The 24,339-nt window shown below is 42.0% G+C and overlaps 1 protein-coding gene across 2 annotated transcripts in view; it reads right to left on the reverse strand.

Moving 5' to 3' along the window:
- EPB41L4A (erythrocyte membrane protein band 4.1 like 4A) overlaps nucleotides 1-24,339 on the reverse strand; it is a 412,465-nt gene that overhangs the window by 251,734 nt on the left and 136,392 nt on the right. For both annotated transcript variants that reach the window (XM_040343429.1, XM_040343421.1), the window contains 3 exons: nucleotides 13,641-13,692; nucleotides 5,262-5,340; nucleotides 271-368 (listed from right to left, as the gene is read on the reverse strand). In XM_040343429.1, coding sequence (XP_040199363.1) covers nucleotides 271-368; nucleotides 5,262-5,340; nucleotides 13,641-13,692 — 229 coding nt within the window. The remainder of the gene's footprint in view (nucleotides 1-270; nucleotides 369-5,261; nucleotides 5,341-13,640; nucleotides 13,693-24,339) is intronic.

Here is a 24,339-nt window from a genome sequence, read left to right on the forward strand (position 1 = left end):
TCAGATTTCCATTATGACAGCTGGCACCAGCAAAAGGGACACTTCTCATTAAATGTAAGTAATGTCCCTTGCGCTGATTTAAAAAAATAAACGAATCTTAGCCTTTAAAATCTACTATATTTTACAATTATATGTTATGCCTGTAAAAGATTGATAGCTTAACATAATATAAAGTTCTGATATTTTTTGTAGTAAACAGGAAACCACAAAAGCATGAAGTTTATACATATTCTCTAAGTTACCATGGTAATTTTCTTTTTAGATACTTACACTGGATGGAATAGGCTCCAAGCTGAGCAGCAATGTTAAACGGACAGGGTAAACGACCTTGCAAAACATCTTGCTTAACCTGCAGAAAGAACTGATACCTAGAAGAAAAAAAAGTACCCTATTCAACATATATAAATATTGTATGCATTACAAAAGTAAATAACGAGATCATTAACCACTTCAGGACCTGCGCACTACTATATACGTCCTCTTTTTGATATCTCGGTAACGGCAGCAGCTGCTGCCACAACCGAGACATCCTTCTCTTCAGGCGCCGGTCCTGTAAACGATAATGGTGGTCTGTGCGGCGGATTCCCCACAAGATCACCGTTATCGGCGGCGGCGCCGCTTACCGAAGCCGTCGGCAGTGGTGGAGGCGATCGGGTCCTTCTCCCTCTGTGGCATGGATACGAGTGAGGGCAAGATGGCTCCCCACCCATCTCCATACCATAGCAGGGCAGAAGCGGCGTCAAAACGGCACTTCCGCCCATACATCTTAAAGGGACAATTTATTTTTGTCATTATTTCAAATGACAATAGGAATAATAATAGGAATAAAAAGTGATCCAATTTTAAAAATAAATAAGATTATTTATTTATTTTTTAAAGCGCCCCGTCCCGACGACCTTTGCGCGCAGAAGCGAATGCATACATAAAACCACACATGTGAGGTATTGCCATGATCGTTAGAGCGAGAGCAATAATTCTAGCCCTAGACCTCCTCTGTAACTTAAAACATGCAACCTGTAGAGTTTTTTAAACGTCGCCTATGGAGATTTTTAAGGGTAAAAGTTTGACGCCATTCCACGAGCGGTTGCAATTTTGAAGCGTGACATGTTGGGTATCAATTTACTTGCCGTAACATTATCTTTCACATTGTATAAAAAAAATTGGGATAACTTTACTGTTGTCTTATTTTTTAATTAAAAAAAGTGATTTTTTTCCCAAAAAAAAGTGCGCTTGTAAGACTGCTGCGCAAATACGTTGTGACAAAAAGTATTGCAATAAGTATTGCAATGGCCGCCATTTTATTCTCTAGGGTGTTAGAAAAAAAATGTATAATGTTTGGGGGTTCTAAGTAATTTTCTAGCAAAAACAAAATGTTTTAAACTTGTAAACACAGAGGGCCAGATTCACGTAGGAGAGCGCATCTTTGTGCGGGCGTAACGTATCCTATTTACGTTACGCCTCCGCAACTTTGCCAGGCAAGTGCAGTATTCACAAAGCAAAGTTGCGGCGGCGTAGCGTAAATAGGCCGGCGTAAGCCCGCCTAATTCAAATGTGGAAGATGTGGGTGTGTGTTATGTAAATTTATTGTGACCCCGCGTAAATGACGCTTTTTACGAACGGCGCATGCAGGGGTATCTTTACACCGGAAAAAGCCTTACGTAAACGGCTTATCTCTACTGCGACGGCTGGGCGTACGTTCGTGAATAAGCGTATCTAGCTGATTTACATATTTCTAGGTGTAAATCAGCGTACACGCCCCTAGCGGCCAGCGTAAATATGCAGTTAAGATACGACGGCGTAGGAGACTTACGGTGGTCGTATTTTATACAAATTCTGGCGTATCTGATTCTTTGAATCAGGCGCCAAGATACGACACCTCAGACTCAGAGATACGACGGCGTATCTGGAGATACGCCGTCGTATCTCCTACGTGAATCCGGGCCAGAGTCTTAAAAACAGGCAAGGTCCTTAAGTGGTTAATTTATATAAGTGCAAATATTAATTCCATATTTGAAATTTGAAAACATTTGTAAGGGATGAAGAAATAATCAGAGCTTCTAAATTATATTAAATGTAAAATGAATAAGTACAAGGTGTAAGTATAAGGTCTACTATGGAAGCAGCGGGCTTTTTTATGTTCACTTAAAGTAGAACTATAGGCAAAACTTTTTTTTTTTTTCCATTTTGGATAGAGTTATGCCGCGTATAGACGGTCATTTTTTGTGATGAAATAAAATGACATTTTTAAAAATGTCAATTAAAATGATCGTGTGTGGGCAAAATGTCATTTTATGTCTTCTGAAAAATGACAAAAAAAAAATTCGAACATGCTCGAATTTTTTGTGTCGTTTTTCAAAATGTCATTTTGTGTGTCAATGAAAATGATAGTGTGTGGGCAAAACGACGTTTTTAAACCCGCACATGCCCAGAAGCAAGTTTTGAGACGGGAGGTAAAACTACCATTCATAATGGAGTAAGCACATTCATCACGCTGTAACAGACAAAAAAGCACGAATCATCTTTTACTAACACGGAATCAGCTAAAAGCAGCCTCAAGGCGAATAGAACTTCCCCTTTAGAGTGCCGTCACTTTGTTCATCATTTTTCAAAATGATGGTGTGTATGCTACATCGTTTTTGAAAATGAAGTTTCAAAAATGTCGTTTTTTTTCATCACTTCAAACGTCATTTTTTTTTCATCACAAAAAATGACCGTCTGTATGGGGCATAAGGGAGGGTCAGATTTTTTTTCGCCATCTGTGCCCCATTGTGGAGATTTCCCTTCACATCCTGTCCCATAGCCAAAACAGGAAGTGTTATTAATTAAGGGAATTCCTTGGAGACCCCAGGTCACCAGAACTAGTTTCCCCATTGGAAGATTTCCTTTCTTTTACTTTTCTGGGGACAACCCAAAATTTGGGATTTACTTTTACTTTCACTTTCAATGATAATAGTAAACAGGACAAATAGAGAGGGTGAATCTCCTTAACGGGGGGCACAGACAGCAATAAAAACTGACAAGTGTACTAATGCATCTCTATTCTATCCCAAGCTAAAAAAGAAAAAAAAATGTTTCACCTTTAGTTATACTTTAAATGTGGGCAGTCATAAATTTTACTGTAAAGGTAATATTGCCAATTTTTAAGGGGTAGTTTAACTACATACCTTTCATCTAAGTTCATATCTATTGATATTAAAGATATTTACACGGTACAACTTCCCCCTTTCATTGAAATCTGTTTTTTGGAATCAATTAACTATGCAAAAAAGCATAGTACTCTGTAATTATGGAAGTATTAAATTATCATTAGGCAGAATGACCTCTGAGACAACATCGCTATCAAACCCAATCAGCCTGTGATTTACAAACATGAAAACAAATGACTTCTGGCCTAAATGCACATCTGTCACCCTCCAGTTGCTATTTTCTTCCTCTTATCTATGGACAAAATAAAAAAAAAATATTCCCCAGATCCCCTATTATACAAAACTTGATGTAACTAGGGTCAAAACCAAGGGCCTTATTTTGTATCTACTCAATACTCATTAAATGTGTGCCGAAAGACCATATGTAACGTCTTTATAATTTGCTTCTAAATTGAGTGGAAAGAAGAATAAATCGCACTGACCCCCTAACCATGTGGAATAAAATAATGAAAAATTTAGCAAAATGAATCACCAATCAAAAAATAACCAAAACAAAGGTAGTGATAAATACAATAAATAACACCAACTCATATCAATAATATGAAGTGAGTTGATTAACTTAATTCAAACGTGAATAATCCCGTGAGGAATAAACAGGTTATGAATAATATAAAATTAATAATGAACCAATATGTATAGCTCAGACATTAATAATGAAAATAAAAAATTCCCTAAAAAATAATAACGTCCATAAATATTTGATATTGATGTACACCAGATAATGAACACTAGTGCTCAGTGCAAAAAGTCCATAAATTAGAAAATATTGGCCCGGATTCACAAAGCACTTACGCCAACGTATGTCGATATACGCTGCGTAAGTGTAACTATGCGCCGTCGTATCTGTGCCCACAGAACTAGATACACCTGAAAATAGGCTTCTTCCGACCGACGTAACTTTCCTACGCCGGCGTATCGTGGGCCGATATTTACGCTGGAGGCATATGGGAGATTCGATTCCCATATGCAAATGAGTGAGATACGCCGATTCACGAACGTACTTGCGCCCGGCGCATTAATATACGCTGTTTACGTAAGTCGTACGTCCGGCATAAAGTTAAGCCTCATAAAGCAGGGGTAAGTTAAGTTAAGGTATGGACCAGGGAACAGCCATCGTATTTTACGTCGTTTACGTATTAGTATGTGAATTGGGCTGGGCGTAGGTTACGTCACGTCGTAGGCAGGGATTTGACGTATCTTATGGAGAATTTACGACGTGATTCTGCCGCATGCGTACTGGGATGCGTCCACGGGACGGCGCATGCACCGTTCGTTCGGCCCATGCACCGTTCGTTCGGCCCATCATTTGCATGGGGTCACGGTTCATTTAAATGGATCACGCCTACCTTCCACCTACTTTGAATTAGGCCGGCTTACGCCGACGATTTTACGTTACGCCGGCGCAACGTTGGGAGCATTTGCATTGTGAATTGGGTGCTTGCCTCTCTGCTTTACGTCGGCGTAGCACATATGAGATGCGCTACGCCCGCCTAAAAATGCGCCGATCTTCCTGAATCCGGCCCATTGTGTCCAAAACGTGATGAATCCTCCACCAATCAGCAGAAATTACTTCTTACCAGCTTGCTATGATCCCATGTGACAGAGGATCAGTATGTGCATGTAATCAAGAGTCTCACTCCAGAAAAACAGCCAACACAAATCCGATTCTTAAGCAGTAACTCCCATCCAATAGCAGACATGAATCGTTAGCAGATGTACCCGATATATGAAAAATAATAGATGCTCCACATTTAGATTTATTAAAAAAGGTTTGGTAATACACTTACAATGTTGCCGGTACACAAAACACAGACACCCGTCCTACTGGGGAATCGTATGGAGCTCGAGGTGACGTCAGTACGCCGCTCCGCCCTCTAAATTGAGTGCCTACATTTTAGGATTTTTTTTTTTTTATTGGATTTTATTTTGCATCGTGGTGTACAATACAACCGTATTTCTTTTTTAATTACAAACTATCTGACCTACACAGATAAAGAAAAAATCTGTTACTAGACATTGCCATTAATCATTAGAATATAAGAGTATGTAAATTACCTGGTTATCTCTTCTTTTAGTTTACATGGATCTTCTGCATAGAACTTTACACCAAAATACAGGGTATATGGAGGGCCAGCTGAAATATAGGAAAAATATCATGGTTATACTTACATTATTCTATAAAGTGCAAAAAAGCAATTGATTTGTATAAATGTCCTATAGTACACATTTACTGAAAAGCATTATACAGTCTCATTAAATTTCACAAGGAAAACAATGATTCCTCTGAAGGTGAAAAAGAAAAGATGGAAATTCCCAGGTATCAAGGCCAACAGACAATGCCAGGTAACTGCAGCTCAATACAACAAAGAGATATACTAGACAAATACATCACATACAACATTAAACATGTCTCCAGCTTTACATGGTCGTTCCAACACCCCCATATATTGATTGGTAGACTAAAGCCAACTATAACCTTTAGATGGTGGCCAATTCTGCATGTGCAATCCTGCTACCAAGCAATCATTTGAGTATCACAGCATTAATGCTGCAGTGGGATGGATATGTCAGTATCTAAAGCCAGAGTTGTGTATAATCAATAATGTATTGATTCACTGCAATTTAAATTTTCATTCTCCCAATTTTAATTTTGCAGTGAAGGCTTGATCCTTAATGGCTCCTTTGAGACACTAGATAAACATGAAATACTATCTGCTGATGAGCTCATTTATCAAAGTGTCTGAGCAAAGAGTTGTCTCAGACATTCACTGTTGCCAAATCAGATTTTCCTTTTCCAGCTTTGGAAAATTAATGGAAGAGTCTTTTTTGGTAGCTACAGGAACGCAATGAATGTCAGAGACGTTTTATTTTAAAATGTCTTTACAGCGAACATTGATATTTAAAATGATACTAAAGTCACCAGCTTTTTTTTTTTTAACCTAAAATAAAAAAGATGTTATACTTACCTGCTCTATTGTACAGAGTGGCCCCAAACCTCCTCCTTTGGCATTCCCCGCACCCCCTCTTCTCTGGGTAAGCTCCAATGCCAGGCTGCGGGCTGTGTGTGTCCATAGACACACAGGGTTTGGCTTGGCCACGCCCCCCACTCACTCCTCGCAGGGTGTGTCTGACAGCAGCAATACAGTGCTGAAGGACTCAGGTAAGTATTTAGGGAGGGGATTTTTTACCCTAATGCAGGTAATGCAATAAGGTAAAAAAAATGGCTTTAGAACTACTTTAGGTTATGGTGGCCTGCTTATTTCTAGAGTTCCATTTAAAGGGGTTGTAAACCTTCCTGTTTTTTCACCTTACTGCATCCTATGCAGTATAGTGAAAAAACATCTGATAATTACCAGCCCCCCCAGCCCTCTGTTTTACTTACCTGAGCCCTCAAAAGTCCCGCATCGAGAACGAGCTGGATCTTTGCCCGGGCTTCTCAAAACTTCATTGGATAGATTGATAGCAGCAGAGCCATTGCTGTCAATCAAATCCAATGACACAGGCGCCGGGGAGCGGGGCCGAGTACGGCATGCATGTCTATGGACGCAAATGCTGGACTCGGGAGCGCACCCGCAAGGTAGCCACCTTGGGAGAGCGCTTCCCAGAGGGGGTTATCTGATGCGGGGAGGAGCCCAGACAGCCGCAGAGGGACGCCAGAAGATGGCGTTAGGGGCCACTCTGTGCAAAACGATCTGCACAGTGGAGGTAAGTATGACATGTTTTTTATAAAAAAAAACACACTGAATCTTTAGTATCACTTTAAGACAATTTTCATCCCATGGCTCCTGAAGTAGCAGTAGGTGCCTCAGTCTTTCTGTACTATACACTATAAAGAGGTACAAAGCTAATGTTTAATACAACTAGCCAGAATTTACCCTAAATAAGAATACCAGGACTTGTACTCGTATGATTAAAGTAGAACTTTGGCCTCCCCTAAACAAATACACTATGGGGTTTATTTACAAAAGGCAAATCCACTTTGCACTACAAGTACACTTGGAAGTGCAGTCGCTGTAGATCTCAGGGGAAGATCTTAAATGAGGGGAAGCTCTGCTGATTTTATCATCCAATCATGTGCAAGCTAAAATGCTGTTTTTTATTTTCCTTGCATGTCCCCCTCGGATCTACAGCGACTGCACTTCCAAGTGCACTTGTAGTGCAAAGTGGATTTGCCTTTCGTAAATAACCCCCAATGTGTTGCAGCACCTACAGTTTTCGCTTAGTTCCCTTAGTTCTCTTATGTCCCAGCCAATGAAGTCTACCCATAGCAACTTCCTGTGCAGGTGTGGCAATGATGCCCCTCTCAAGCAGGATGTGCCTGCTTACACCAAAGTAGGATAAAACAGAAGTTTCAGGGGGCCTGGCTATCATACACATTGTATGTGTCACATACTGTACAGTTGCAAGAAAAAGTATGTGAACCCTTTTGGAATGATATGGATTTCTGCACAAATTTGATCTGATCTTCATCTAAATCACAACAATAGACAATCACAGTCTGCTTAAACTAATATCACACAAAAAATTAAATGTTACCATGTTTTTATTGAACACACCATTTAAACACTCACAGTGCAGGTGGAAAAAGTATGTGAACCCTTGGATTTAATAACTGGTTGAACCTCCTATGGCAGCAATAACTTCAACCAAACATTTCCTGTAGTTGTAGACATGCACAACGGTCAGGAGTAATTCTTGACCATTCCTCTTTACAGAACTGTTTCAGTTAAGCAATATTCTTAGGATGTCTGGTGCGAATCGCTTTCTTGAGGTCAAGCCACAGCATCTCAATCAGGTTGAGGTCAGGACTCTGACTGGGCCACTCCAGAAGGTGTATTTTCTTCTGTTTAAACCATTCTTTTGTTGATTTACTTCTATGCTTTGGGTCGTTGTCCTGTTGCAGCACCCATCTTCTGTTGAGCTTCAGCTGGTGGACAGATGGCCTTAAAGGGGTTGTAAAGGAAAAAAATGTTTTCCCTAAATAGCTTCCTTTACCTTAGTGCAGTCCTCCTTCACTTACCTCATCCTTCCATTTTGCTTTTAAATGTTTTTATTTCTTCTGAGAAATTCTCACTTCCTGTTCTTTTGTCTGTAGCTCACCACCGTAATGCGAGGCTTTCTTCCTGGTGTGCAGAAAGCCTCTTGAGGGGGGAGGGGGCGAGCAGGAGTGTCAGAACACCCACTAACACACAGCTCCGTTTTTCTATCTGCAAAGTAGAGAGTGTCCTGACTTGCCTGCTCGCCCCCTCCCCCCTCAAGAGGCTTTCTCCACACCAGGGAGAAAGCCTTGCATTACTGTGGTGAGTTACAGACAGAAGAACAGGAAGTGAGCATTTCTCAGAAGAAATAAGGACATTTAAAAGAAAAATGGAAGAATGAGGTAAGTGAAGGAGGACTGCACTAGGGTAAAGGAAGCTATTTAGGAGGGAAAAAATCATTTACAACCCCTTTAAGTACTCCTGCAAAATGTCTTGATAAACTTGGGAATTCATTTTTCCTTCGATGATAGCAATCCGTCCAGGCCCTGATGCAACAAAGCAGCCCAAAACCATGATGTCCCCCACCACCATACTTCACAGTTGGGATGAGGTTTTGATGTTGGTGTGCTGTGCCTCTTTTTCTCCACACATAGGGGGTTATTTACGAAAGGCAAATCCACTTTGCACTACAAGTGCACTTAAAAGTGCAGTCACTGTAGATCTGAAGGGGACATGAAAGGAAAATAAAAAACAGCATTTTAGCTTGCATATGATTGGATGATAACATCAGCAGAGCTTCCACTAATTTCAGAGCTTCCCCTCAGATCTACAGCAACTGCACTTACAAGTGCACTTGTAGAGCAAAGAGGATTTGCCTTTCGTAAATAACCCCCATAGTGTTGTGTGTTTCTTCCAAACAACTCAACTTTGGTTTCATCTGTCCACAGAATATTTTGCCAGTACTGCTGTGGAATATCCAGGTGCTCTTGTGCAAACTGTATGTAGCAATGTTTTTTTTGGACAGCAGTGGCTTCCTCTGTGGTATCCTCCCGTGAAATCCATTCTTGTTTAGTGTTTTACGTATCGTAGATTTGTTAACAGGGATGTTAGCATATGCCAGAGACTTTTGTAAGTCTTTAGCTGACACGCTAGGATTCTTCTTCACCTCATTGAGCAGTCTGCGCTGTGCTCTTGCAGTCATCTTTACAGGACGACCACTCCTAGGGAGAGTAGCAGCAGGGCTGAACTTTCTCCATTTATAGACAATTTGTCCTACCGTGGACTGATGGACAGCAAGGCTTTTGGAGATACTTTTATAACCCTTTCCAGCTTTATGCAAGTCAACAATTCTTAATCGTAGGTCTTTTGAGAGCTCTTTTGTGTGTGGCATCATTCACATCAGACAATGCTTCTTGTGAAAAGCAAACCCAGAACTGATGTGTGTTTTTTATAGGGCAGGGAAGCTGTAACCAACACCTCCAATCTCATCTCATTGATTGGACTCCAGTTGGCTGACACCTCACTCCAATTAGCTCTTGGAGATGTCATTAGTCTAGGGGTGCACATACTTTTTCCACCTGCACTGTGAATGTTTACATGGTGTGTTCAATAAAAACATGGTAAAATTAAATTCTTTGTGTGTTATTAGTTTAAGCAGACTGTGATTGTCTATTGTTGTGACTTAGATGAAGATCAGATCACATTTTATGACCAATTTGTGCAAAAATCCATATCATTCCAAAAGGGTTCACATACTTTTTCTTGCAACTGTATATAAGTCAATCTCAACACCTACACACTAACTACGTTATGTACTCCTCACCAGTGGTGTATTTAGGTTTTGTGCTGCCCTAGGCCTGACTAAACGAATGCACCCCCTAATTTAAATACGACCCACCCCTTCCTGATTAAGACCTGCCCTATCAGTGTAGCTTATGAGTCCAGCCTAATCGGGGCCCACTAGTGCAGCCTATCAGTGCCCACCAGTGCAGCCTAAGAGTGCCGCCTCATCAGTTTCATAATATAACAGCTTATTAGTGTATATTAGTTAGGTTTTCATTATAGCATTGAGCCCTTTGCACATGCTGAAATCAATGCAAACTCATTTTTAATGAGTTTGTAGCATGCACGGAGCACTTAATTGCAAAATGATTTTTATATATTATCCACGTTTAGCACTTTGTATTCTGTTTGGCACACGCAAAAAAGTAATAGTAATTGTTGTACCCTGGCCTGTACTGATGATTGCAGAATGCAGATGCAATCATTATCATTGCACATGCTAAAACACTTAGGTAGGTACCCAGATCTGCAGCAGCACCTTCTTTCTTCCTCCTCCTTGGCTCTGTGCTTTTTCTCCTGCACTGACCCGCAGTCCCAGACCAGTCCCTCCCTGAGTCCTGTGACTGTCCGTGCTCCCTCAGTCAGAAGAACAACAATCCTCCCCTTCATGACTTACTCTCTGGCTACTTCACTCAGAGTCAGTCAGTCAGTCGGCTCCTTGGGCAGCTTGTGATGGCTTCCAGTTCCTTCCTCCCCCACCTCGAGGCCCACGACCCACGCTGCGGACACTGCACAGGAGCCCATGCCCTCCCTCAGAGATCACTCCGCAGCAGGAGTCAGGTGGAGTGGGCGGCGCCGCTCCCCGGCCAGATTTACATAGACCCCTACAGTACAGCCTTGGAGGACTCGGAGAGCAGTCGTCATCATCAGCAAAAAAAAACAGTCTGCGGCGGCCGCTAACACTGCAAGCACCGATCCCTGCCCATAATGTTAGCAAGTGCCGCACACCAAGCTGGCCGATGTCGGGGGCTGTATTTGCGGGAGGTGGCCGCAGTAGCCGGAACTCGGGGGAGCTTTTTTCGTGGGGGGGTGGCTTTTTTTTGGTGCCCCCCCCCCCCCGCCTTGTTGGCCTAGGCCAAGATACAGCCCTGCTCCTCACCCCTGCACTCTTCATGCTTCATTGTACAACAGTTGTACAGCAGTCACCATGTATATGTTTTTTCCTGAAGGTAGGATGTGTGCAGAATAGCATATGTAGTGGAAGAGCTTCATTTAAAAAAAAAAATGTTATTTATCGGCTGAATGCTGAAAAAGTCAACAAGATCAATGGGGTTTGCATTTCTCCACATGACTGTACAGCTTTGTCATGTAAATGCATTCCGCTTTTTAGATGGAATTTGAGTTTTTTTGGAAACATCGGGGCCAGTAAATTTAACACTTGCTATATTATGTTACTGAGACCTGGATTTCCCTCTAAAGATGAGGATATCAATTGTTTTGATTGTTGACTATATTACATTGCTGCGAATAAACTTTTTGGTCATCATGCTTTTCATGGTTGCCATTTGTTACGGTAACCATATTAATACTTGATATGCTGAGATAACATGTTTTTCTTTTTCTGTCCTGCTTCATGGTACCTAACAGTCTTTAATGCCACTATCATTGGGAGACGCTTGCCTTAATTTGAATAAAAAGACTGAATATAAAAGAATGGGATAGCCAGATGTTGGGTAACCGATTGCAAATGCAACTTATCTGTACAATTGCAACAGATGTTTTGGACATGATGTTGACATTTGATTAAAGTGGAGTTCCACCCATAAATATAACATTACATCAGTAGTTTTAAAAAAATGTCATTAGTCCTTTAAGAAAAAAAATGTTTTTTTTTGATGCCTTCAAAGTGTTGTTGCTAGGCAGAATAGTTAATCTCCCCACTTCCTGCACCTAGGTGCTTAATGCTTCCTAACCTACACCGCACAGACTCCTGGGAATGTAGTGGGTGTAACTTCCCAGGAGTCTGTGCACTCCCCAGTCTCAAAGAATCATGTGACTTGGACAACACAGGTGCTGAAACCTGATCTGAAAGCATTACACTGCTTGTGCGAGATCCGCAAGGCTGAAATCCAGGAAGTCATACAGTCTGGCTTCATGATGCCCAGTCAATTTCTATTTTATAAAGTGTCTAAATGCTGTAACAACCTAACAAAATGGACCTTAGTTTACAGACTAACTTTACTAGAATACATTAAGCTTGTGTATTACAGGGGTATTTATATTTAAAAAGTGAAATTGTGGCCGGAACTCCGCTTTAAGTTGACTGCATCTCGCAACCTATGTTTGCTACTTTTGCTCCCTGCACAATTTGGAGGTTTGCTTCGGGTGCTGCTTGCCCACATCTGGCAAATTCAACCAAAAGTTTGTATGGGCCCATCTATTCACTCTAAGCTTAAAGTCATTGTAAACCTTAGACATGAAATATGAACACAGCATATCCCTTTATAGTGTGTACTTGTTTCAATTAAGGGCACTGTGGTGGTTATTTACTAAAGGCAAATCCACTTTGCACTACAAGTGCAAACTACAAGTGCAAAGTGCACTTGAAATTGCACTGAAAGTGCACTTGGAAGTGCAGTCGCTGTAGATCTGAGGGGGACATGCAGGGAAAATAAAAAACAGCATTTTAGCTTGCACATGATTGGATAATAAAATCAGCAGAGCTTCCCCTCATTTCAGATCTACCCCTCAGATTTACAGAGACTGCACTTTCTTTGCAATTTCAAGTGGATTTGCCTTTCGTAAATAACCCCCTAAGTGTAATTTCCGTATGCTGCTTCGTTCCTCTGCTATCAGCATGAGTCACTTCTGACAAGTTTTCCTGACACCAAGAGAAAAAAGGTGACAGGGGAGGGAGCTCCAGTTGATTGACAGCCTCTTCTCTGTTCCTGTGTAAAGAAGGTGTGGCTCTTCCCTCCAATCAGCTCCCAGGGCTCTCCTCACTGAGCTCTTCAGAATGTAATTTCAGCTCTCCAGACCCTATTTTTCTGACAGCTATAAATTCTGCACTTTGAACAGCTCTAGAGAGGAGAAGACTGCAGATGAACAAGTACAATTTACATAGGAGATTTTGTTTAATCTCTGTGTATCATCTGAGGGCAGTCACTTCACTGGGTATATGGAAAGGTTTACAACAACTTTAAGGCCTCATGTACATTGCTGCTGGTAAATTGACATTTAAGAGCGGTTGGACATTTTTTTCAGCTGACCCTGAACTCTACTCTATGTTATCTCATCAGTACATGTACACAGGGTCGTTTTTAGTCGTTTCAATCTAGGCAGTTGAGTTTAGAAGCCTTTTTTGGAACGCAAAAAAATGGGTTCAGAGGCATTTCAAATGCCAAATGCCTGTAACAGCTTGTAAACGCTGCTAAATGCAGGTAACTCACATTTAGCAGTGTTTCGTTTCTAGACGCAAAAGCAACAAAAGGTGGCTAAACTGACGTTTTTAAATGCAGCTCTCTAGCTGTCAAATTAAATCATTAAGGAGAGGTTAAACAACGTCCCGTGTACATGAAGCCTAAATCAAGCATTCAGGTCTGTTATTGCACATCAAGCATCTCAGGAGATGACAAATGACTTAGAAAACACAAGAATCAGGTCATGTACTTACTGATAATCAGGTCTTTGTGTTCAGCGATTGTCTTTGCAGGATCCAGCCAGTACTGCAAATAAACAAAACACAAACATGTTTTACTCAATGGCACAGTTACTTATAAAAAAACTGCTGCAAACATTGTTATACTTTTGCCGCACTCTGAATGTGGGACTTTACAATTATTAAAGCGGAGCTCCACCCTAAAGTGGAACTCCCGCTGATAGGAACCCTCCCCCTTCCGGTGTCACATTTGACACCTTTCAGGGGGGAGGGGGTGTAGATACCTGTCTAAAGACAGGTATTTGTACCCACTTCCGGCCACACAGTCTGCGGGCAGAACATCAGTCCCCCCCCCCCCCCCCGGTTGTGTTCTGGGAACACTCGGCTCCCAGAACACAGCGGGAGCCAGTCAGCATGGCGCAGCACCACTTGCGCATGCGCCGTAGGGAACCGGGCAGTGAAGCCGGAGCGCTTCACTTCCTGGTTCCCTCCTCAAGGATGGCGGGGGGGCAGCAGAGTGACGAGCGATCGCTTGTCCTTTGCTGCGGACGGCGCTGGACTCCAGGAGAGGTAAGTGTGCTGATATTAAAAGTCAGCAGCTGCAGTATTTGTAGCCGCTGGCTTTTAATATTTTTTAGTGCATATCCGCTTTAAGACCTTGTGTACACTGGGCCTAAAAATCTGCAGGCATTTGTCATTTTGGTAGCCTGTAAAAGCACCTCTATGTAAACCTATGGGGTTTATTTACTAAAGGAAAATCCACTTTGCACTACAAGTGCACTTGGAAGTGCAGTCGCTGTAGATCTGAGGGGGATATGCAAGGAAAAGAAAAAACAGCATTTTACTTGTACATGATTGGATGATAAAATCAGCAGAGCTTCCCCTCATTTCAGATCTTCCCCTCAGATCTAAAGAGACTGCACTGTAGTGAAAAGTGAATTTCCTTTATTAAATAAACCCATATGTGTCCATGCATACATATGAGCTTACAAGGATATTAGAAGAGAAGCATTTATAGGCTGCACAAAGAAACCCTACCAAAGGCATGTTCAAGGGAGAAGCTGAAGTGTAGACGAAACGCTAAATGCGCCTAAACGTGTGTAACTGTAGCTAAACGCACCTAAACACTAGATGCATTTGGGAGCATCTGAGTGTTAATGCCAATGACCAATATGAATTAATATTGGCCAGTGGAATCCATTAATACCCAGATGCTTGGTGTGCCTAAATGTGTCTAAATGTGTCACATGCCTGATGAAGGGGTCCTGTGTGACTCCGAAACGTTGCACTCTCCTTGTGTTGTGATCATGCAATAAATTATTTCCATCAGGTTGGGTTCACACATGTGAGGTCATGGGTTCATGCCTGTCTGATGCGTTCCTGTACACCGGTTGGCATTTCACTGCTCAGGCATTGTGAGTAGCTGCTGTTTTGCTCCTTTTTCTACCACCCCTTACCCTTTTAGCTTTCCCCTTATGCTCTTATCTTACCATCAATGATTAGCATTGTTTGATCTAAAATGTGTTCTGTCTTATAGATTATATCTATCAAAATTGTTAAAAAACATCTGATGAAGGAGCTCTAAAGACTCCGAAAAGTGTTGGTTTGGCGCAGGACCCTCCTGCCCCAAAGCACCCACCCCCCATGTTGAGGGCATGCGGCCTGTTAAGGTTCATGAAGGGGGGGGTGTGCGCTCGCTCGCCCTCACCCCCTTTCCTGACTGGCCGGGCTGTGTGCTCAGATAAGGGTCTGGTATGGACTTTGGGGGGAGTCAAGTCCGTTTTTTTGGCGTAGGGGGTTCCCCTTGAAATCCATACTAGAACGAAGGGCCTGGTATGCTCTTGGAGGGGGAACCCATGCCGTTTTTTTTTTTTTCTGCCGTGGAGTTCCCCCTCAAGATCATCAGAGCACAAGTCGGATCAGTGAAGACAGCGATCCTACTTTGATCCAACTTCAGTGATATTCAATGGGCTGAAGTAGAATCAAAGTTGGACTAAAGTAGTACAGGGAGCATTTTCAAAGTCGGACCGACTTGTATCTGACCAGTTAAGACGACTCCCATAGGAAAACATTGATTTTCACACGTCATGCGACATGAGCTCCCAATGTCGAAGCATTTGTCATACCAGTGTGATCCTGACCTTAAGCTTTAACAACAAAAAAAACTGGAAGCCGATTGGTTTCAATGCAGAGCTGTACCAGATTTTGCACGCTTCCGTTTTAGTAAGTCAACCCCAGAGGGTGACCTACTCAGCACCAGTGCCATTCAGAGAATGCCTTGTATTTTTCTCATTGAATACAAGGAGTTCTTTGATTGGAAAGTGTGGAGTTTGCGACCCCCCGCCTTCCCACCTTGTCCAACGCTTTGCTTTTATTGAGAAAAATGCAAGGTGTTCTATGAATGGTGGCATCCAAACGACCCCCTGTATATACTGTGCAGCAGGGAAGCCACTCAGCGCAGGACCTGAAAGAATGCAAGGATCTATGTAGTAGCAGCAGCTACTACAGTTACTCTTTGCTTCCACAGGGTTTAGCTAGGTATGGAATATGCATAATTACTTTGGTCCATTCTGGACCAATGCAACTTTGCAAAATTATCTATACCTGGAATTCAACTTCATGTTGGTTCCCACTTTCATTGTTTACTGGCATACTTTTTGTATAACAGTTATTTAAATGCCACTGGCAGGGAAGGGGTTAACACTAGGGGGCGAGGAAGGGGTTAAGTATGTGAAAAAAAAAAAGGATAAAAAAAAAAAAGGATAAGGACACAAAGGGATGGGGGAAAGTGCTGCTCACCCCTAAATAGATAATAAAAAAGTAATAAATAAGTATGTTCCCTGGGTGTGTTCTAACTGAAGGAGGGGGGGTGGACTGACTTGGGGAAATGACTGATCGCTTTTCATACATTGTATGAACAGACAATCAGGCATTTCTCCCCCTGACAGGACCGGGAGCTGTGGGTTTACACACACAGCTCCCGGTTCTCGCTCTGTAACGAGTGATCGCGGGTGCTCGGTGTTGATCGTGCCCGCCGGGCACGCGCGTCGGTATCAGGGGCGAGCGGGGGGCGTATAGCTAAGTGATCTCGCCCAGCAGAGCTGACCTGCCGCCGTATAACTGCGGCGGCTGGTCGGCAAGCAGTTAACTATGGAATATTATTATATGATATTGTCAATTAATTTGAAATACAATTTTTATATCATCCTTTACCTTTAAACATAATATGATAATACTGGATGCATTAAACAACCAATTTTAAGAGATTATCGGGAGGAAAATGTAATTAGCAGATAAAAAGCTAATTATGGCAAGAAGATTGGAATTCATTTTACCCTGGTTATGTCTGGGAGGTGAATTTAACTCATAACTAACAATATCTTATTTAGAATGAGAATTACAGTGCCTTGAAAAAACATTCAATTTTTATTGGGATTTTATGTGATAGACCAACACAAAGTGGCACATAATTGTGAAGTGGAAGGAAAATAATAAATGGCTTTCAGAATTTATACAAATAAATATGTGAAAAGTGTGGCGTGCATTTGTATTCAGCCCCCCTGAGTCAATACTTTGTAGACCCTCCTTTCGCTGCAATTACAGCTGCAAGTCTTTTTGGGGATATCTCTACCAGCTTTGCCTATCTAGAGAGTGACGTTTTTGCCCATTCTTCTTTGAAAAATAGCTGAAGCTCTGTCAGATTGGATGGAGAGCGTCTGTGAACAGCAATTTTCAAGTCTTACCACAGATTATCAATTTGATTTTGGTCTGGACTTTGACTGGGCCATTGTAAAAACTCGTACACATGCTTAGATTTTCGGACGACCAAACGTCCGTTTGTTGCATGCCAGTCTCATGTCGAAAGTGAAGAGGTTACTCATAATTTTCGGACGGCAGAATACAACTTCAGAAGTGACGTAATGTGTTGAATAGTTTTGTATGTATTCTTTCGCTTATAAGCATGCGTAATCTTGCTCTTACGATTTTTTTTCGTACGAAAACCGTACTAAGTTAACGAAAATCGGATGTTGAGTTCACATCCAACAAATTTTTTATAGTTTGCACATCCAGCCTTTGTCTGACGAAAAAGCGCCGTACTAACGATCAAATTTTTCCATCTGATTTTTGTATCGTGTGTACAGGCCTTTACACATGAATATGCTTTGATCTAAACCATACCATTGTAGCTCTGGCTGTATGTTTAGGGTCGTTGCCCTGTTGGAAGGTGAACCTTCACCCCAGTCTCAAGTCTTTTTCAGACACTAAGGCCTTGTACACACGACCGGATCTGTCCGATGAAAACGTTCCGCGGACCGTTTTCATCGGACATGTCCACTGGGATCATTTGGTCTGATGGTTGTACACACCATCAGACCAAATTCCCCGCGGACAGGATACGCGGTGACGTGGCCGCGCCGTGGCCGCGACGATGCGCGACCCTGGAAAGTCAATGCTTCCACGCATGCGTCGAATCACTTCGACACATGCGGTTGGCAACCCTGAAAGGGGTCTGAAAGGGGTCTGAATACAAATGCACTCTACACATTTCACATTTTTATTTGTAAAAAAGTTGGAAAACCATATATCATTTTACTTCAACTTCCACGATTATGTGCCACTTTGTGTGGGTCTATCACATAAAACAATAAAACACATTTATGTTTTTGATTGTAACGTGACAAAATGTGGAAAATTTTAAGGGGTTTGAATAGTTTTTCAAGGGACTGTATACAGTGCACAGAATTGGAATGTGGCAGTAGTAGAGTGAGAGGTCCAAAGAGGACCTGTCTATCTTCTGATCTCCCATCACATAACACTTACACTGCATGACAAGGCACAGGCCTTCACCCAGCACAGAATCATATAACAAAGAATGAGGCGATCCATTACAGAACAGGGCACAAACTCAACACCAAGTCTCATTCATCAGCATGTTATCAAAATGTGTTGTAAGCTTCTCATAAAGACACATGATGATTGCTAGAATCAACCAATACAGATGGGATAAGTTATCCAGTCATCTTCATTGGAAGGGCTTTACATGAACAGTCCCCTGATAATGCAGCAAGACAAAGTGCTATAGTGTTCCTTGATTTAGTATTCTGGCTCAGTCAAGCAGACACAAAAAGACACTTATGAGCTGTTTAAATGGCCAGAAAAACAACCTCAACCCAACAAACAGAGGCGTCTGTGCAGCCGCAAAGCCTTCTGGGAAAAGACCGCAGAAAAAGCTGCCTAGCTAAGAACACAGGTCTCGTTTTTAACCATCTACTATTGATTTTGTGTTTACTGTAAGTAATGTAACATTATCAGATTCCACACATCTGTATATATAATACTATAAAAAAAAACACTTAAAGTGGATGTAAACCCCCAATTTATTTTTTTATTTTTTTTATGTCACAATGTAGAGTATAAGATTTCCTATTATCTGTGCCCAGTCCTGTCACACAGAGTTAATCCAGCTCTGAGCAATCCTCTTTTATTGTTCAGTGAAATACAACAGACTTCCAGATAAAAACCAAAGTCCTTGCTTCTGAAAAAAAAGTGCACAATTCACATCCCCTCCCCTGTGTTTTGATTAAATGTTTTCAAAATATGGGGTGAGTCACAGTTCAGTAGCATGAGAAAATGCAACAGCCATCAGAATATACATAGAGCTGGAGGGAAGAGGGGAGGGGGATGTGAATTGAGCACTTTTTTTTACAGAAGCTGTGTATGTCTGCAAGCAGTGCACGAGATATGTAAATAACCTGTCACTCAAGCAAGGACTTTGGTTTTTATCTGGAAGTCTGTTTTATTACCCTGAACAATAAAAAGAGGATTGCTCAGAGCTGGATTAACTCTGTGTGGCAAGACTGGGCACAGATGATAGGAAATCTTATTCTCTACATTGTGACATCCACTTTAATTACAGTAATGCTTGGCTTTGTGAATGCCCACCGTCATTATACGTGATGTGTTTGAAGAGGAATAAAGTTGTTATGGTAGCAGCTAGCTACCATAACCCCGGTATTCTCTTCTTCAGTGGGCGGTCCGCTACAAGATAAAAGTGGTCTCTGCGGCGGATACGCCACAAGATCACTTTTATCGGCGGCGGGACAGGGCCCCCCCTCCTGCCGCTCTCCGGTGCCCTCCGCCGCTTACCGGAGCCGTCTGCATCGGCAGAGGAGATCCGGTCCTGTCCCTGCCTGTGTATGGAGACGAGTGAGGGGAAGATGGCCCCCACCCATCTGCATATCACTGCAGGGCGGAAGCAACGTCACTTCCGCCCATACGTCTTAAAGGGACTTTTTTTGTTGTCATTTTTTCAAATGACAACATTTTTTATTTTATATATCTTTTTGCATTTAAGTCCAAATATGAGATCTGAGGTCTTTTTGACCCCAGATCTCATATTTAAGAGGACCTGTCATTCTTTTTTCTATTACAAGGGATGTTTACATTCCTTGTAATAGAAATAAAAGTGACCCATTTTTGAACACAGTGTTAAAATCAAAAAAATAAAGAAAAATAAATACCATAAGATTTTTTTTTTTTTCACGACGAGCTCATGCGCAGAAGCAAATGCATATGTGAGCAGCGCCCGCATATGAAAATTGTGTTCAAACCACACATGTGAAGTATCACCACGATCGTCAGAGCGAGAGGAAGAATTCTATCCCTAGACCTCCTCTGTAACTCAAAACAGGTAATTTTTTAAACATCGCCTATGGAGATTTTTAAGGGTAAAAGTTTGACACCATTCCACGAGCGGACGCAATTTTGAAGCGTAACATGTTGGGTATCAATATACTCGGCGTAACATTATCTTTCACAATATAAAAAAAAATTGGTCAAACGTTACTGTCGTCTTGTTTTTTAATTAAAAAAAGTGTTTTTTTCCCCAAAAAAATGCGTTTGTAAGACCGCTGCGCAAATACGGTGTGACAAAAAGTATTGCAATTACCGCCATTTTATTCTCTAGGGTGTTAGAAAAAAAAGTATAATGTTTGGGGGTTCCAAGTAATTGTCTAACAAAAAAACTTGTTTTTAACTTGTAAACACAAATAGCCAGATTCAGAGAGGTTTACGCCGGCGTATCAGTAGATACGCCGTCGTAACTCTGAATCTGCGCCGTCGTAAATTTAAGTGTATTCTCAAATTGAGATACACTTAAATCTAGCTACGATACGACTGCGGGCACCGTCGTATCTTAACTGTCGATTTAGGCCGGCCGCTAGGGGCGTGTACGCCTATTCACGAACGTACGCTTGCCCGTCGCAGTAAAGATACGCCGTTTACGTAAGGCGTTTTCAGGCGTAAAGTTAGTCCAACAAAAAGCTGGCCCAGCCAATGTTAAGTATGGACGTCGGATTTTAAAATGTTTACGTCGTTTGCGTAAGTTGTCCGTGAATGGGGCTGGGCGTAATTTATGTTCACGTCGAAACCAATGAGTCTTTGCGGCGTAATTTGGAGCATGCGCACTGAGATACGTCCACGGACGGCGCATGCGCCGTTCGATAAAAACGTCATTTACGCGGGGTCATGCTTTATTTACATAAAACACGCCCACCTCTTTAACGTTAGGCGCGTCTTTTTGAATCCAGCTAAGAGTCTGAAAAACAGGCTCGGTCCTTAAAGCGGTGTTTCACCCTAAAAAACAAGTTTCTAGCATGTCATTCAGCATAGTAGCACGAGCTACAGTATGCCTTTATATTTTTTTTTGGCGCCGTACTCACTGTTTAATCGCGTAGTAAAGTTTCAGACTCCCTGCGGGGAATGGGCGTTCCTATACAGAGGGCTTGTGATTGACGGCCGGCTATGGCGCGTCACGAAAATAGCCGGAGTAGGTCTCGGCTCTTCACGGCGCTATACGGCGCCTGCGCACAGACATCGGAGCTGACTGCGCAGGCGCCGTGAAGAGCAAACTCCTATTTCGGCTATTTTCGTGAAGCGTGACGCGCCATAGCCGGCCGTCAATCACGAGCCCTCTGCATAGGAACGCCCATTCCCCGCGGGGAGTCTGAAACTTTACTACGCGATTAAACAGTGAGTACGGCGCCAAAAAATATATAAAGGCATGCTATAGCTCGCGCTACTATGCTGAATGACATGCTAGAAAAAATTTTTTTAGGGAGAACCCCCGCTTTAAGTGGTTAAGGAGGCAATCATGAAAAAGCAACAGAGTCACAGATACAGTAGGGAAAATCATTATTTGATCCCCTGCAGATTTTGTAAGTTTTCCCCAAAGAAATGAGGGGTCTATAATTTTTATCATAGGTGTATTTTAAATGACAGAATATCAACCAAAAATCCAGAAAAAAACACACGATACAAATGTTATAAATTGAGCTGCAGTTCAGTGAGTAAAATAAGAATTTGATTCTCAACCAACCAACAATAATTCTGCCCCCTACAGCCTGGCTACAGTATGTGCTCATGTAGTACACAGATTAGTCCTGTCAATTTAGGAAAGGTGCTCCTAACGACAACTCGTCCACAAAATCGTTCTTCCATTCGAATCTTACCATCATGGGCAAGACCAAAGAGCTGTCAAAGGACATCAGGGACAAGATTGTAGACCTGCACAAAGTTGGAATGGGCTACAAGACCATCAGCAAGAAGCTTGGTGAGAAGGAGACTACTGCTGGAGCGATTATTCGCAAATGGAAGAAATACAAAATAACCATCAATTGACCTTGGTCTGGAGCTCCATGCAAGATTTTGCCTCATGAGGTAAAGATTATCATGAGAAAAGTCAGGGATCAGCCCAGAAATTTTAATTGTTTGATTAATTTATTTTAGCACGTGCGAATGAAAGCGGCTAGCTGATTGGTTACTTTGGACAGCACACACAGCCCTTGTTTTAGACACTGATAAATGAGGAACATGACAGGAGTAGCGTATTACAGTACATTCCAGTGTGTAGGATTACGCTGAGGCCACAAGACACAGTAGTAAGTCTTCAGTCAGACAATTAAGTGAGGTGTCAAACACAACACAGTGTATCAGCACTTCATCCGCTGCCCTCATAGATGATGAAAGGCATGAAAAGACAAGACTGTTGCTGAAAGCAGTAGCGAGATATGTAGTACAAGATAGTGTTCACTTTCTCTGTCTGTGCATTGTTTTCTTTCTGTCACCAGTGATTATAACTGTCCAATCATCCCTTCAATCACTGCAATCACTGCAATACTTTATCAGCACTGAGCGGTGACAGGCAAGAAGAGGAAAACAAACTGTTTCACGTTATAAATCTATATCCCCTGTATACTAGTGGTGGCCAGCTTTAATGATATAGGGGCCTCAAGTGTGGCCCCTGACATCCCTTAAGGGTTGCACATATTATGAATGTAATGCTACAGAAAGCTGCCAGTCAGTGCAGATATGCAACAGGTGATGATCGGAGATAAAGGGCATGCTATGGGACATGGTCAGAAACTAAGGGCATGTTAAAGGAGATGACCAGAGACTACAGGCATGCTACAGACGATGGTCAGAGACTACAGGCATGATACGGGAAATGGTCAGAGACTACAGGCATGATACGGGAAATGGTCAGAGACTAAGGGCATGGTACAGGAGATGGTCAGAGACTACAGGCATGATACGGGAAATGGTCAGAGACTACAGGCATCATATGGGAAATGGTCAGAGACTAAGGGCATGGTACAGGAGATGGTCAGAGACTACAGGCATGATACAGGAAATGGTCAGAGACTACAGGCATGATACGGGAAATGGTCAGAGACTAAGGGCATGGTACAGGAGATGGTCAGAGACTACAGGCATGATACGGGAAATGGTCAGAGACTACAGGCATCATATGGGAAATGGTCAGAGACTAAGGGCATGGTACAGGAGATGGTCAGAGACTACAGGCATGATACAGGAAATGGTCAGAGACTACAGGCATGATACGGGAAATGGTCAGAGACTAAGGGCATGGTACAGGAGATGGTCAGAGACTACAGGCATGATACGGGAAATGGTCAGAGACTACAGGCATCATATGGGAAATGGTCAGAGACTAAGGGCATGGTACAGGAGATGGTCAGAGACTACAGGCATGCTACAGGAGATGGTCAAAGACTATGGGCATGCTACCGAAGATAGTCAGAGACTATGGGCATGCTACAGGAGATGGCCAGAGACTATGGGCATGCTACACACGATCGGAATTTCCGCCAGAATAAAGTACAATTTTTCCGACGGAATTCCGTTCAAGCTGTCTTGCATACACACTGTCACGCCAGTGTCATTTTTATATTTTTATAGCACTGCTCAATATAATAATATCACTGGTGCCCAAAAAGTTTCATTTGGGGTCAGATTTGTCCGCCACAGTCCCGCTAAAAATCGTAGATCGCCTCCATTACTAGTAAAAACAATAAAAAAAAAAATAAAAGTCCCTAAACTTTTCTCATAGTTTGCAGACACAATAACTTGTGTGCAAACCAATCAATATAAGTCTTTTGCGATTTTTGTTTACCAAATATTTGTAGAAGAATACATATCGGCCTAAATTGATGAATACATTTGTTTTTTTATATATTTTTTTTATATGTATTATAGCAGAAAGTAAAAAAAATATTATTATTTTTTAGGGCTGTCACTGATAAACATTTTCGTGTTCGATTAATCGTTTTTTGTTTTTTTATCGATTAATCGACTAATTTCAATTAATTATAATGCACATACATTTTTCGGATCACCACCATATATATCCCCA

This window comes from Rana temporaria, chromosome 1 (assembly GCF_905171775.1).
Source record: "Rana temporaria chromosome 1, aRanTem1.1, whole genome shotgun sequence".
NCBI lineage: Eukaryota > Metazoa > Chordata > Amphibia > Anura > Ranidae > Rana > Rana temporaria.